The following is a 16,266-nucleotide window of genomic DNA, read 5'->3' as shown; positions in this document are numbered from 1 at the left end:
ATATAGTGTTTCCAAGACTTCGGGGAGTTTCTCAATCAAACATCCAGCAACAAAGGTTTCGGGTAAATTAATACCCTCAGTTTTCAAATCATTAATCAGCACATGAAAATCATGGATTTGAGACGTTACATCTCTATCCTCTCTCATATGAAACTTTAGAAAAGTCCCAATAGCATATTTTTTAGTACCAGCATCCTCTATTATGTATTTCTTGTTCAAACTCTCTCATATATCATGTGCATTCTTATTTGAACAATAAATATCAAATATTTCATTGGACAAGGTACTCAAAATAACATGACGACATACCTTATTCCCATTGAGCCAAGCAGCTTGATTTCTTTCGAAATCATTAGAACCCCCTCCATGGGTGCTGTATCAGTGAGATACTTTGCATAGTTAGTACATCTAGGGCTGTGAACACCCTTTCTCTCCATCTCTTGAAGTGTGAACCGTTGAAGGATTCAATCTTTGACACATTAGGTAAGTTGCGAGCATTCAGTATAAATGTAGCATCTCTCATAGACGAAGTAACTTCCATGACTCCAGAATTGGTTTCTTTGATCGGCGTGGTGTCAACAGGTGTAGACATCTTGTTCTTTCCTTAAGATTGAAGTATGCAGATAAAAGAAAACAATAGAAGACAAGGACAGAATAACAGGTAATAACCAAGGCGCGGATTAGGCTCTCTCTGGCGGCTGACAGGAAGAAGAGAATAGAAGTCGCTGGTGTACACACTGCTGTGTTTATATAGAGGTTTCAGTCAGTATTGGCAGTTGGTAATCCACTACCCACTAGACAATCAGCCCAAGCCCAAGCCCACGACTTGACTCGGTGCGGGCGGGTGTGGCTTTGGGTGAGTCCTCCCTCCTAACACAAAAGCCTTTGTACCCTAAGGGCACGCCCTTATGCTAGAGGATCACCTCATATACCTCACTTACTAGTGGTGGTTCACCAATGTGGGACTAAACAACACACAAGTGTTTTGAAATACACTTGGAGATTCCAACAATATTTGTAGCAGGGACAGAAACTAGCTCGAGCACACTTGAATGGGCAATGACAGAGCTACTCCGCAATCCAGATACAATGACAAAGGCTAGATTGGAGCTTAAAGAAAAAATCAACAAAGATGCGCCTATTGAAGAATCTGATATTGCTCGACTCCCTTACTTGCAAGCAATTGTAAAGGAGACTATGCGCTTGCACCCACCAGCTCCACTTTTAGTCCCTCACAAAGCTGAATGCGATGTAGATATCTGTGGTTTCACTGTGCCTAGACATGCACAAGTGTTAGTAAATGCGTGGGCTATTAGCCGAGATCCTGAAATGTGGATAAATCCAACTATGTTTTTTCCTGATAGGTTCTCTGGATCAACTATAGATTTTAAAGGTCGAGATTTTGAGTTCATTCCTTTTGGTGCTGGTAGGAGGATCTGTCCAGGATTGCCTTTGGCGTTTCGAATGGTACATTTGATGCTGGCTTCACTTCTACATTCATTTGGTTGGGAGCTCGAAGATGGGGTGAAGCCTAAGGATATCGACATGGAAGAAAAGTTCGGGCTTACCTTGCAGAAAGCCAAGCCACTTTATGCTATCCCCATCGAAGCATAAACTTACATTTCAATGTGATTGTAATGAATATTGCACCATTGACACACGTGTTTCACTTGTTTCTAAATCTAGGATTCTATTTGTATTGCACGACGAAGGCCGCATCTCATTTCAAATTCTGCGCGCGTGAATTGCATATATCTATATATGGTTCAGTAAAAGTTGTTTGACTTTGAAATCCCATAATTTTGTTGTTCTATTAATGTCACTTAATTTCTTTGTAATGTTAGTTATTACTCCGATTGAATACAAGAAGCTTATGCTTGAAACAAAGGAGAAACTTGAGAACACTAACTGAGTTCATGTTGGAATTATAAATGACCATGTTCTACCGGAATGCATGATTGGGTGCTATCCGAATATTACAAATGCTTCGATTTGGATTATATTTCCAAGTTTAACCGAGTTGGCCGGATAATGCCACTTTATTGATTTAGCTACAATAGATGAGTAAATTCAATGTGGGCGACTTAAAAACCTGCAATCTCTTAATGAAAAGATAAGAGAAAACACACGTATATCAATGAGACAGGTCACAAGTTCAAAACTAATAGGAGTGTAAATGTCTATTTTTATCCTAGGGGATTAACGGGACATTACACCAAGTATTTATGACTTAGCTCTAATCTGAACGGAGAAAAGGGAGTGTTTTGGTGGATGGAAATAAGCTGTTCTTTATGAGTAAGAAAATGCCTACGTATCCAACACTTTTAGAGTGAGACTGGAATCAAGCCAACATAGTTATGGGGTTGGTCTTTATGGGCGATGTGAGCAAGTAGCAAGTAGGACACGTGTGGTGGTATGGACATTTGTGCTATCAAGATGAAGCGACCACGCCCCTCAAAAGTCGCATGTATGTGTATGGTGATTCCTGATATTATGTTGTTTGAGCTGATATTGAAAGAGAGTGGTTAAGGAGGTGATAATGACAATGATTTGAATGTTGCAGTAATTAAATAAAGGTCTGACACTAATGATAACAACGATGAGAGCGGCAGGTGATGATGTCACGAGATAAGGTCGGGTGTCGAGTCATTGGTGCCGAACTGATTTTGGAGAGTGGGTGAGCGCTCATATGTTTGAAGTCGAGTTGAGTTGGCGGAGTCGTTGTATGTGGATTGCGTGCGTGTCACGTGCTTGAGAGATGGGATGTCCCTTACATAGCCCTCTCTCGTTAGTACGTCGATGAAAAGGGTGTGCTGATGAGAAATCCAAAACTCGTGGTCGCATGATGGGACGGTTACGTGGATTAGTGGGGAACGGCTGGAACAATAATTGATGCGGTTATGATTATTTTTTTCATTTGAAAATACGGTTGTGGAGCTCGAGATGGGTATGTGGTGGTGAAAGCGTTGGTGTAGTTTTGCATGGGCGGTACTGATGTTGAATCGTTGGATAAAAGGTTTCTGGACTGTAGATATGCATCATTTGATTTGAGAGTGCGCGCTTAAAACGGTTATACGAAAGGTCGTGCATGTGAGTCATTGATGATGGAAATGACGGTTTTCCATCTAACGGTTGGGGTTCATTTGGTGCTAGTATATAAATAGTATATAAAGCAAAGAAGTTTGTGGGAGAAGGGTTTATTTTGGAACTAGCAGGAGTTTTTAAGCGTTGTAAAAGGGATTGTGCTTTCAATTGTTCTAAGGGAAGCTTGCGAGAATGAGTGGAGTCTACTTTAATAAGAAAGGTGTGCTTCTTGATCTCCGTCATAGGTTGCTTGTTTTATATTTTGTCTATTTTGTTTTCACTAGGAAAGCCTGGGTTAGGGTTATGTAAAATATGAGTTTTTGTGGCTTTATAGTGTAAATGTGGTTATGAGATATGATTGGATTTTTGGTTGTGTTATAAATAGTGATAGTTCTGATGATACTTATGTAGAAGAGGAAAAATCTCTTAGTGAAGAAAGAAAGTGTTTGTTCCAAGAGATAATGTTTGTAGTGAATTTTTATGGGAGAGGTCATGTCTGCAAGGAGATTGTCAGTATGGACGAGTTGACTTCTAATCGGGAGGAAGGTAGTGGTAGTAGTAATCATGGGTTGGGTGATGAGTCGAATGACGGTCGATAATTATTCTGGTATGGGGGATGAGTCGTATGGGGTGGCTTGTGTTGTATCGGTTGATCGAAGTTCACCGAGTGTGTGAGCCGTTGGAGGGATTGTTGAGGGAGTTACTTTGTGTGAAAAAACTTGGTTTCAAAGCGATTGCAGATTTGAAGTCGAATGTGTTCTTTATGAGGATTGAGGACTCCTGCTTATAAATCGCTGTTGCAGACTGTTGTGATACGCACAGGGCAGATTTGAGCTGGGTTGCGATCCCGTTTTCGAAATTAATGTTGTCTTTTATGAACTTTTGTCCTAAGGCACCATACCAGTTCTCTGGGAACAACTGGCGGTATATGAGAATCTTTGATTTGTTGAATGAGAAACAAGGATATGGGATAGTGTTAAAGGATGTGCTGGAATATATGTATGTGGAGTTGACATGGTCAAAGTGTAGGAAAGTTTTGACGTACGCATTGAGTTTGAGGGCGAGTATGGCGGATATTTTGGATTTTCCTAACCGGGAGTTGTGTTGTGGTGGGAGCATTCGGTGTTGATTACTGGTTTGTTTTTTGAGGCAGGGGTTTCATTACATAACAGGGCACATAATAATGATCCCCAAGCTCAAGGGAATTATCAGTCACACAAGTCTCATTTTTTCCACAAAAAAAAAGTAGTTACATATTGCACAAAATCCTCAAAATTTTCGATTTTACTAGTTTGTTCCTCATAAGTCATAACAATAACTAGAAAGGAAATAAAAAGAAAAAGTAAACAAAACAAAAAATAGGAATCAAAATATGAAAAACACCATAGATGCATTAAGGACAAGCTAACAAGAATTACTATATATTCATTTTGTAAACGATTGTCCTTTTTGGGGTTGAATTTATTTTCTAGGTGAAATTTTACTTTCGTACTTATTTTAAGTTAATTTAAGTAACTATTTTTTAGAGAATATATATATATATATATATAGGCACATAAAGACACATTTACAATTGATTATACCTGTACAAACATACTCAGGAGCAGTATATCCAAAAGTCTCTGTTACCCTAGTAGAGACACGTCTCTCCCCAAAACCAGATAACTTAGCCCTGTAGTTCTACGATTGAAAGGTCAATATGTGATAGCAGGAAATTGAATACCAAGGGAAAAAGAATGATAACAAATTGAACGCACGATATGAGAGTTTATATGTATAGTAGCCGGCATTACAGAGATATCACAGTAGCAGTAACTTTACAGTGTACTGGTACATGCCATGATACCAAATCAAGAAGGATATTAGAACTCTTGATATTGCAATTTATAACATATGTTTCAGGACTGTGAAGAAAGGCAAGCCCCTTCGCAGCCCCCAGTGTGACCTTCATTCGGAAGCCCCAAGAAAGTTTTGGGACATAAGAACCTCCTGCAACAAGAATTCAGATTTTAATCACATACATAAACAACCTTTCCCAGTCCGAAGAAGTAAAAAGCTTCCTCGGTACAAAAGCCTATGTTTATTCTTAGATTTAACAGGGAAAATAGAAGTTAAATCCGAGATCAATGTAATGATTCTAGAACTTACTCCTAAAGATATGATCATCCAAGCTTCCTTGACGCGGGAACTCATAGACGTACAAATTGGAAGACCACATCCTCAATGCAGTTCCCAATCAACCTTACCAGATTAAAATGGTAGTAATGCTGCTCCAAATAATTAATTTTAGTCTGCACCGGAGTAACAAACAGTTAGCGAACTTGGACTGTAAGAGTGCCCCCCATAAAACATAGTGACTTGGAGCTCTTAGGATCACATAAGAGCTATAAGCCCAGAAAAAAGTTTGTTCAATCCTGATGAGCAGTCCTAATTGTGATCTACTCAAATATGGACAACAAAACAACATAAGAGCAGTCCAATACAACATCTAAAACAGTATGGTCTGCATTTTGTCACCAATTGCGCCAAAATTGCCATGCAATAAATGTGTTATCTCCCATGCCTTTTGCCTTGTGCTATCTATACTCACAGGTTGGCATGGGGGGGATAGCAGTACTGCTATAAGTAGCGGCTGGCTGTTCTCGTGTCATCCACCTTTTCTTTTACCTTATTTGGATTAAATGATATAACAGACAACAGGACTTGTGTAGTCTTGACTTATTTGGCAGCCATGAATAACATATTGCATTCAAACTTGCTTGCAAATATGGCTTGGAGCAACATGCCTTTAGAAGGCCTTTGGCACCCTCCCACGCTAAAACTACACAATGATAACATAAGCAATGCATTCAGACTCGATACACACTACTAAATGTGATATGCATACGCGAAAATATCAACAAGAGAAGCTATCTCTACGCTTCAGAAAGTAATTTATTAAGGGGGGGAGATACTCACCAACCATTCTCGATGGCCCTTGAATGGCGAATCTGATTTAATCATTTTGACAGCAACGGCAAGGCCCACATCCCAGGTAGGAGTTAGGTTGTGTTGGTCACTCCAACCCTTCTAGACCAAACCAAAGCAGCAATCTCCCACAATATTAGCAGGGCTGAAATTCCTCGTGGCAGCTTTGAGTTCTCTAAAGCTGAAAATCTTTAAGATGGGGGTCTTAAACTATTCACCTTCAATCTGAGGAGCTGGAGTCAGAGAAATCAACATGAATTCTCATTCTAAGTTCTAACACCTTTTGCAAAGTGAACTCACATGAAACCAACTACATGTTCTTGAACAAAATTCGCAAATGTGTTTGCTTCAAGTGTTGAATGCTGATTCTGGTTGCTGATTAAAAGGTGTTTGGTTAAAATGCTACATTGTGTGCTGAATGGGGTATGCAAATGTGTTTTGCTTAACTAGTGTTTCACTCAAGTTTTCAACAAACAAACTTTAAATTCAACCAGAATTATTACCACATCTCGTAGAAATGCAAGAATTGAACTCCTCGTCAGCAGCAACAAATGTACGAGAATTTATTATTGTGAGTAGACTGTAGAGTAGAGAAGTTCGAGAAATATGTATGGTTCTAATCAAGTGAGCGGAGCGAACGTTCTGGGCAGAAGGGAGGGGAGTAAGCGGACAAAATGTGTTTGGTTGGTTTCTGTCTATCCTCATCTCTTCTCTTCGTCCCTCTCTCTTTCCCTCTCCCTCTCCGCTCACGCCCCACTGCTTAGCAGTATACAAGTTTATTGGACGCAGTTGGGCCTCCATATTACTAGTTGGTGAGCGACAAACTTCACAAGTTTTGGTCTTCAACTTCTACTTGTGGGACTAAATTCAGGCCGCACTCCTAACAAAACATAGAGAGTTCTTCAATAAACGATCTGACCCTAGTTATAACGCTATCTAACTATTCTATCTTCAGGATGGCACCAATACACACCCTTAACGACTGTGATCATATTTTTACCCAAAAAAAATTAAAAATTAAAAAACAGATAACCAATGTGATCATACAACTAATTCTCAGTGTGTTTTACCATAAAAAAACGAATTCTCAGTGTGTGTCCTGAAAGGCAACACAGCACAAGAAATTCTGGATATATATGGCAAAATCAAGAAGTACAAACTAATTACAAAAACTGTAGTACAATAAATAATCTCAAGGTTTAAATGAATCAGAGTACCGCCAAACCATCTGGAATGTTGTTCAAATTAATTACTTACAGTTCTAACATATTCATTATACTCACGTTAAGTGTATAAGGAGGATGTTGTTGGCCGAGGATCAGAACCCACATAGGCACCATGGCATCCTTTGCACTTCACGTATGGTGCTTTGTACAATCAGTTGAATGAGTTTAATGATTCAGGCCAGGATCATTTTGGGTGTGTTTCATCTATGGAAACCTGAAGTTCTTCCAGTGCCTTTACAACCTCATTCATATTTGGCCTGTGTTTTGCTTCCGTGGATGTGCATTGAAGGGCGATGTTAGCTATCTTTTTAGCATCTGCCAGTGAATACTGACCTTCAAGATGGATGTCCAAAACACAACCAATTTTACGGGTCTGCTTTAGATGCAGCTTGGCCCAATCTACCAGGTTGTGCTGCTCAGATGGCCGGTTCGTGTCCAGAGCTCGTCTACCACATAACATTTCTAGGAGAACTACTCCAAAATTGAACACGTCGCACTTGGCTGTCAGACGACCTTCACATCCAAATTAAGTGACTTTACAAAGGATACAAGTTAACTAAGGCTACAAGAAAAAGAAGAAGATATAGTAATCCCTTGAATAAGAACAAGTCGTAAATACATTGATCCCTTTGTAAGAAATGTTTGAAAATATAGTTTCTTTCCTCAAGTGTTAGGTTTCTTGCTAATTGGTGTGAGTTCAGGTAGATTGGCACTAATGACAACAGTTGTTGTTTTTCGTATATTTAACAATTCAATTACATCAACAATGAGCAATTTGTAGTGAAATTATATGATCATAGAGCAACAGCAACATCTAGTTTTAACCATTAAGTCATAAACAAATAGGGAGGAAGACAAGGTAAAAAAAATTCAGACGGAAAATATAGAAAAATAGAACCTAAAATAAATCAAATAAAAAGAGAAAATCACAGTATTAATCGTACTCCTCAAGCAAAAATTAACACATCATGTAAGCCGCACTTTTTAAGGCGTACAACTCTTGTGTATCGATGCCTCAACCAAGTTTTGCACAAGTCTCGCCTCGAGGCGTATGCCTCAATTGCCTCTGAAAACATTGGGGTACATTGTGACAGTGTAATATTAATTATAGTTGAGAGCTTCCTCTCAAGTTGAAATTGGTGAGGTATTTCCAATATCAACATATTATTTTTCAACAAAAAGCGTTACAAAACCCTTTAAATTTTTTTCAAAGATAATGGATCCATTACTAGGGGAAGTGAGTATCTCAAAAAGAACTTTCAAACTAGGAGAGAGATTGTAATTTGCCTTGCGAAGTGATGTCCCTACTCCCCTTGGATTTGTCAACACTTCAGTAAAGCTGGTACTCCAGTAAATCGAGAGAATTGGAAATTTTGTTAAGGTAATTAGGCGCAGTTCAGCTAATTTTGAGAGATGTCACTTGTCAGGCCAATGAAAGAAAAGTGACCAGATAAAAGGACTATCGCCAGTTTGTACCAATGCCTGATGAACCAACATCATTCGCAAAAAGCTGCAAAGGAATATTCAATTATATATAAGAATAAAGGAGTGTGTACAATTGAGTATACCTGTAGCAACATACTCAGGAGCAGCATATCCAGAAGTGCCCATAACACGAGTAGAGACAGGGCTCTCAACGCCTGTAGGGCCATCCGTGGCCAGCCCAAAACCAGATAACTTTACACTGTAGTTCTACGTGTGAAAGATGAAATATGATAAGAAATTAAAGGCACATTGTCAGCATGTATAGTTTGTTAAGGATACGCATGTAAATACACAAGTGTATTTTATGGTGTACATGTGTGTATCCTTATCATAGTTGTGATTATAGAGAGATGACAGTAGGAGTGTTGTACGCTTTACATGCCACATACCGAATCAAGAAGGATACTGGAACACTTAAAATCCCGATGTATAACATTTGTTTCAGTACTGTGGAGAAAGGCAAGCCCCTTTGCAGCCCCAAGTGCGACCTTCATTCGGACACTCCAGGAAAGCTTATCCCCCCCTAATGAACGACTTGGAAAAGAATCTACACGAGTTCCCAATCCAAAACCTTGGATTAGTAACATATAGAAACAATTCACTAATTCCCAATCCAAAAAAAATTAACAAGCTACCTGATGACAAAACCCTGTGTGTAAATTTGAATAAAACAGGGGAAATAGAAGTTAGAATTGTATCAAGGTAGTGATTCAGGAACCTACTATGAAAGAGATGATTATCCAAGCTTCCTCGGGAAATGAACTCATAGACAAGTAGGAGGCGCCCATCCTCAAAGCAGTACCCAATCAACCTCACTAGATTGGAATGGTAATACCTTTCCAAGTAATAAATTTCTGTCTGCAACGTTGTAACAAACAGTTAGAATACTTGGAAAATAAAATTCTTTCCAATGAAATTATGGTAACTTGGAATGCTTAGGATCTCCTAAGAACGTTCCTCGAAAAAAAAAAAGGACCTCTTAAGAACTATATGTGATGAAATTTTTAGTAAAATCGCATACTAACAATGTCACTTTCCCAGTAACATGTAATGTAGTACTAACTACTCAGCCACCTCTATTAAGATTGCCAATGGAATGTTGTTATCTGTTTCCATAGATCAAGGACCTGATTTAAATGACTTTCTCTATTCAACATACACCTGTACTAGTTAATGCTATCTATATCCTTTGACTAAATGTGGTTATCAGTTTCCATAGATGAAGAGATATCCTCTCCCATAATGTAAACTCTATAAATACCTTTGCAATAAACGGAACAATTATACCATCATATTCATTTTCATTACCATTGTTTTACTACAAAAACAACATAATATGATAATAGCAGTCCAATACAACAGCTTAAACAGGTGTTATATGCACTTTAACACCAATTGGACTTTAATCGCCATGCACTGCATGCAGGGGTCGTGAGGGGGACCTAAGGCATGGCTAACGGGGCTATAGCTCCCCCCACCCCCACCTAAATTTCTAACAGATAAGATATATTACTATATGTATACACTTTATATAGACATTTACTATATATATATATATGGGAGAAGAAAGAGCGGAGGGTGTGCCCCTGGTTTGGGCATGAACAAGGGTGTCCCCCCCCCAATCCATTTTACAAGTCTACAGTCCTGGTTCCGCCCAACTGTATGTGCTATCTTCCATGCCATTTTTCCAGGAAAAGCATTAAGGATTGTGAGCTATAAGTAACGGAAGGCAAAAGTTGTGTCATATGTACATCAGTACGTAACCCACTGCAGAAACTGTGTTGTCCTCCATTTGTTTTCCCATATTTGGTTTAAATGATCTACAGGACGGGTGCCAGAACATGTCTCAACTGTGACTTATTTGGCAGCCAAAAATAACAAATGCCCATTGCATTAAAACTTGCTAGGGAAAACGGTGTTGAGCAACATGCCCCAAAAGGCCTATTTGGCACCCTCACATGCTAGTATACAGACATTGCAAGTATATATATAATATGCTGAATGCATTTAGACTCGATACATGTTAGGAATATACAATTTAATTGTACTTATTATTTACCAATTATCAAACTATACAAACATTTTGTCTTGTAAGCGTCTTATACTTTTTAGTTAAATCTGAGCTTAGTGTAGATACACTATGTCCTTAAGACAGATTTTCCCCCTCACGGTGCTTGAAGGTTGATGAGAAACTGTCTCCCAAGATAGAACGGATTTCCTTCTATAGAAAGTTAGCACTTCAATTCTATAGATACAGCAAACACAACATAGTATTTGACTAAGAACAGAGGGAGAAGATAAAGATCAGAACTCTATGTGATCTGGTGTCTTTCTCTCCAAATTCATCCACTATTTATAGGTGAGTGGAAGACAAATTACTCATTCATATCTCAATGGATTTGTGCAAAGCAAATCCATTTTTCTAACAATGCACTTCTAAATGATATGCACACTCGAGATATCATAAGAGAAGTTATTTTTGTACGTATTAGAGTAGTTTATAAGGAGGGAGATACTCACCAACCATTCTCGACGGACTGGGAATGATTCTGGTTTATGAATTTTAACAGCAACAGCCAAGCCCGTCCCAGGTTTAGTAGGAGTTAGGTTGTGTTGGTCAATCCAACCCTTGTATACTAAACCAAAACTGCCTTCTCCCAGAATATTATCAGTGCGGAAGCTCCTGGTGGCAGCTTTGAGTTCTCTTAAGCTGAAAATCTTCAAGTTGGGGGACTTCAGTTCTCCACCTTCAAACGAGAATTCTCTATTTGAATTATAATAAAATGATTGAGTCACCGTTCTTATGCCAACTGGGAAACAACCAAGTCAACAAAATAACACTATGACTATAACTCTACCTAAGCCAATAATGAGTTTTTCGAGCAAATATGACTTTGAACTGCATGCACGTAATAAAAGGAGTTGAAACACAAAGAAACGAGTGTTATTACCAGAATCGGAAGAAATGCAAGTATTGATATTCTGGCCAACAAAGTCGACATCTAGCTCTGTAGGTGGTCTAGTGCAACCGAAACAGGCCTTGTCAATAATGGAATACACGGACGATGGTCCCACATATGGTCTGGCTACCTCTTCAACTTGGTCATCGGTTGAAGTGGTGGAAGCAGAGTCATCCTCTCGAATGGCGCTGTGGAAGTAAGTTATATTCGTCATTCTTCCTATGTGTGAATTATTGGAGTGGAAGAAAATTAGTTCAAACCAAGTGTTGATGGCGTGGGAAAATAGTCTGAGAAATCCGTGTGGTCCCGACTTGCTGTCTCTTTCGTGGGAAGCTTCTAACTAATTTCAGAGTCCTTGACTACTTGGTCAAATATCAACAAATTTCAATCGATTACTTTTTCTTCCTCAACTGAAAATCAAGTAATTTTTTCAAGTGAAGGTTTCAATCTATTACTTCTTCTTCTTCTTGCCGTCTAAAAAAGTTTATTCAACTTTGTATTTATAACAATACTATCATGTTTTGTTTGTTTATATTTTAGATTAGATCTATGTGATTTTGAGATATAATTTGTTTGTATCGTGTTTGTTTTGAAAACGCTGTTTTATGTACTTTTCTTAATTGAACTTTTGGTTTTGATTTTGCTTTTTGCTATAAACAATATACATATTTGTTGTATGAACAATCATTATTCATACACAAATAGCTATGAACAACCAATATTCATAGTTGTCGTAAATATATTTGATGATCCATTTTTTTACTATGATTTTAGGAAGAGTTCATACCTATTGTTGGGTATGAACAACCAATGTTCATACCTATGGGTGGATATGAACAATCATTGTTCATACATAGATATGAATAATCAATGTTCAATGTTATTTTTCATACATATTTGTGGGTATGAATATCGAATTCAGTCAATATCTCGATGTACCTAAAAACCGAGATATATCGGATATTTCATAAATATCAGATATATCCATTTTTTTGTTGATCAGTCAAAATTTTGTTTTGTATGTCGATATATCGGAAATATCATTGATTATATCGGAAATATCATCAATATATTTGTTGTTGTTGTAAATACATTTGATGATCCATTTTTTACTATGATTTTGCAGTTTATATGGATCATAGTGTGATTGAAGTTTTTTGCTACAATGGCGATAGTCTTTCCATTCGTATTGGGTTGGATTCTTCTATTGATGGTGTTGCACAAGAGTTACATAGAAAATTGCTTGATTTTGGATTAAAATGATATAATATGTGTTTCAACTATGACGAGAAAGATAACTTGATTGAATCTGATGGGGAATTGCATTCTTTGGCTTGTTATTGTTTTGCAAAGAAGATTGCAATTGTTAAGATCAAAGTGGTTGTTTGTATGACTTCATTGATTACCTCTAGTGGTTCTATTTCTGTAAGTTCTTCAAGTTCATCAAGTTCTTCAATTGGTGGTGGTGGTGTGGTTATTGTTCGTAATATTTGTATGACTTCACTGATTACCTCTAGTGGTTCAATTTGTATGACTTCATTGATTACCTCTAGTGGTTTTATTTTTTTACTATTGGTAAGTTGCCTACACTATATAAGCGTTGCGAATGTTTATAAGTGATTCGAAGGAATTTCAAGACTTAATTGCTAACGCTTTCAAATTAGAGCAAACCATAGGATAAGTGTTAGAAACTTGAAATTTTGGACAAAAGATGGAAACGAAATAAAATCGCGCTCATTATTTCGTCGAAACATAAAACATAACCTCTCTTTCTCTCCTCTCCCTCACTGCCGCTACCCCTCTCTCTCTCTCCCCCCCTCCCCCCCCCCCATTGCCGAATTGAGGTTAGTTTTTTACCACAAAAAAAAAACCAAATAAAGTTCAAAGCTTTGATTTCTTTTTTTTTCCTCATTATACATATTAAATTTCAAAGCTTTGATTTCGGGTTTGGGATTTTTATTTTTAGGTTATCGCCCACCACCAAAAAAACCATGGATTTTGATTATGGGCTTAACTTTTTGTTTTGTTGAAATTTGTGATTTGTTTTTAATCGACAAAAAAAAAATGTGTTTTATTATAGTGAATGATTTCTCTAGTATTTGAATGATTGATGGACTAGGGTTTCACCTTTACTAATTAATCTTTTGTTTTACATTATTTATAGACTTGAACCTTTGCCAGTTTACGTTTTAGGCTGCGAGTGCTCTACTTCTAAGAACTAATATTCTTTTTGTATGTTCACAGGCAAGTCTGAGTAGGTGAATACAGGTACGTGAACACCTTTCTATTATTTGCATATTATCAGTATATTAAAACTTTCTTTTGTGGTTGCATATTCTCTTTTGTTATACTGTTTGTCAAGGATGTCTTTGTAGATTTTAGTGGCTGGAATTTGGCTTAATCGTGTCTTTGATTACTATGTAGAATTAGTTTTGATTCCTTGCCTTGTTGATGCTCACTTAATTCGTTTGATGGTTACTGAAATCAATTATACTTTCTTTTTGAATGGATGGTATCATGTATTGAAGAGTACTTTTAAGGCTAAGAAGTTTTATGTATTTATACACTTGTAGACCAATGTATACTTGTTTTATGTATCCCTAAGAGTTAATTGGTCGTGTACACGCCAATTACGTAATATTATAATTGGTAGTGTACACACCAATTACGCAAAAGAGCATTCAAGTTGTTGTAATACGATAATATTATAAATCTTCTACTCGAATATTCCCTTTTGCGTTCTGAAGTATGTGTGTTGCTGCAATACACTAGAATGCGAAAGATTTCTCTTCCTGTTAGTTATTGATTCTACTATAACTTATTGGATACAGGGAAAGTCATGTCGGATTCAGACGAAGAGGATATTATAATAGCAATTGCAGGTGCTACTGTCACATTCGCGTCTCAGTATTATCTATACCATATAAGTAAAACTTCTTGCCATGATTCAGCACTTAATTAGTCGTGCAGCATATGTGGAGGAAGTGCTTAATGGTCACGATAATCGTTGCCAAGAGAACTTTCGCATGGAAAAATATGTTTTCTTATATTTATGTGATATTCTACATACGAAAGGTCTACTTACCGACACTGATGGGGTAAGGCTTGAGGAACAACTAGCAATGTTTATGCTTACAGTTGGTCATAACGAAAGGAATCAAATCATTTAAGAACGTTTTCAGCATTCTGGGAAACTATTAGTCATCACTTCAACAATGTTTTAAATGCAATTGTGGTATTATCTGGAGATTTTTTCCAACGTATTGGGTGATTTGGGTCCAATACGCCTCTTGAAATTCTTGAAGATGATAGGTTTTATCTATATTTTAAGGTATATATTATTTATGTACGATTGTTTTATTATTTAAATTGGTATGAATAAGGCCTAACAATAGCTCGAAATTTTTTCAATAAGATTGTGTTGGAGCCATTGATGGAACACATATCCACACATTGGTTGGCTCAAAAGAGAGAGGTCCTTTTATAAATAGGAAAGACATTCTTACACAAAATGTTTTGGTGGCATGTTCATTTAACTTGAGTATGTACTTGCTGGTTGGGAATGTTCTGCCACAGATTCACGTATTTTGACTTCGGCATCAACAAGAGCAGACAAATTACATGTACCAGAAAGTATATTACACTTATATTTGTTTATCATTGAATCTAGATTTTCTTTCAAGACTAACAAATAGTTTATTTGTTTTCCTAATGTAGGTAAATATTATGTTGTGGATGCTGGGTATGCCAATACACAAAATTTTATTGTTTCATTTTGTGGCACTCGCTATCACTTGAAAGAATATGGTGTCTTGGAACGTACAAATAGCAAAGAATTGTTCAATCTGCGACATTTATCGTTGAGGAATGATGTCGAACGTATCATTGGTATCTTAAAGAAGCGTTTTCCTATTTTGACTCTTGCTCCTCCATATCCATTTGAAACACAAGTCAAGATAGTGATAACATATTTCGTTCTACACGATCACATATGAAGAGAGAAAACACATGATTTAATTTTTAACTTGAAAGATTTTGAAGGCCAATAAGAATCTGAAGCAATGCATAACGATAGAGGTGTGAAAAATATTAATAGAGAAAGACAACGAGAAATGGCAGTAGAGTTTAGAAAATCTATTGCTGATACAATGTGTTGACTATGAAAGTTCAAAATGATGTGTACTACTTATGGAGTTTTTTTTTTTTTAAATTTATTTGCTTCATATGTATGAAGAATGTGATACTTATTTTGAATGACTTATATCGTAAAGTGTTTTTGTTTGTTTAGATTTATATTTATTTGGACTTTTTCTTATATATACTGTGTATTTCATTTCATATTTATTTGAAGTATACATGTAAAATCAAGAAAGAATAATTCACTGCTAATATGTTGTTCATGATAAGCAAATTACAGTGTCAACCAAACACAGGACAAGCTAAAACCGTGACAAAATAACTAAGGACTAAACAATTTCCAGATTAATCATCTTTATGTAATACATTTGCAGAATTGGAACACCTAATCAATGTCAAGCAATACA

General features: G+C 37.0%; 2 protein-coding genes, 1 long non-coding RNA gene and 1 pseudogene across 6 annotated transcripts; 2 read left to right on the top strand and 2 right to left on the bottom strand.

The window, feature by feature from the left end:
• Window positions 1–1,019: 1,019 nt before the first annotated feature.
• On the top strand, window positions 1,020–1,827 carry LOC147507468 (cytochrome P450 76T24-like). The gene has a single exon (XM_086600172.1). The coding sequence runs from the start codon at window positions 1,060–1,062 to the stop codon at window positions 1,612–1,614; it is 555 nt and encodes a 184-aa protein (XP_086456298.1). The 5' UTR covers window positions 1,020–1,059; the 3' UTR covers window positions 1,615–1,827.
• Window positions 1,828–4,804: 2,977 nt separating this feature from the next.
• LOC147507467 (uncharacterized) lies at window positions 4,805–5,735 on the bottom strand. The gene is made up of 2 exons (XR_015217672.1): window positions 5,233–5,735; window positions 4,805–5,073 (listed from the first exon to the last, which is right to left on the bottom strand). It is a non-coding gene; the product is annotated as an uncharacterized LOC147507467 (long non-coding RNA).
• A 1,380-nt stretch (window positions 5,736–7,115) lies between these two features.
• On the bottom strand, window positions 7,116–12,108 carry LOC147507466 (receptor-like cytoplasmic kinase 176). 4 transcript variants are annotated; one of them, XR_015217669.1, is made up of 7 exons: window positions 11,714–12,108; window positions 11,283–11,572; window positions 9,485–9,620; window positions 9,152–9,309; window positions 8,846–8,969; window positions 8,565–8,759; window positions 7,655–7,790 (listed from the first exon to the last, which is right to left on the bottom strand). XR_015217669.1 is itself a non-coding variant. In XM_086600161.1 (6 exons), exons 1-6 carry the CDS (start codon window positions 11,934–11,936, stop codon window positions 7,462–7,464), a joined length of 1,260 nt encoding a protein of 419 aa, XP_086456287.1. In that variant the 5' UTR covers window positions 11,937–12,099; the 3' UTR covers window positions 7,116–7,461. The 4 variants fall into 4 exon arrangements, 3 of the variants coding, with proteins under 3 accessions (XP_086456287.1, XP_086456288.1, XP_086456289.1); XM_086600161.1 differs by lacking the exon at window positions 8,565–8,759 and having other exon boundaries at window positions 7,116–7,790; window positions 11,714–12,099; XM_086600162.1 differs by lacking the exon at window positions 8,565–8,759 and having other exon boundaries at window positions 7,116–7,790; window positions 11,283–11,509; window positions 11,714–12,098.
• Window positions 12,109–12,991: 883 nt separating this feature from the next.
• LOC147507465 (uncharacterized) lies at window positions 12,992–15,313 on the top strand (annotated as a pseudogene).
• Window positions 15,314–16,266: the final 953 nt, after the last annotated feature.

This window comes from Coptis chinensis, chromosome 3 (assembly GCF_015680905.1).
Source record: "Coptis chinensis isolate HL-2020 chromosome 3, ASM1568090v1, whole genome shotgun sequence".
Lineage (NCBI taxonomy): Eukaryota > Viridiplantae > Streptophyta > Magnoliopsida > Ranunculales > Ranunculaceae > Coptis > Coptis chinensis.
This window is presented reverse-complemented; position numbering and strand designations above follow the sequence as displayed.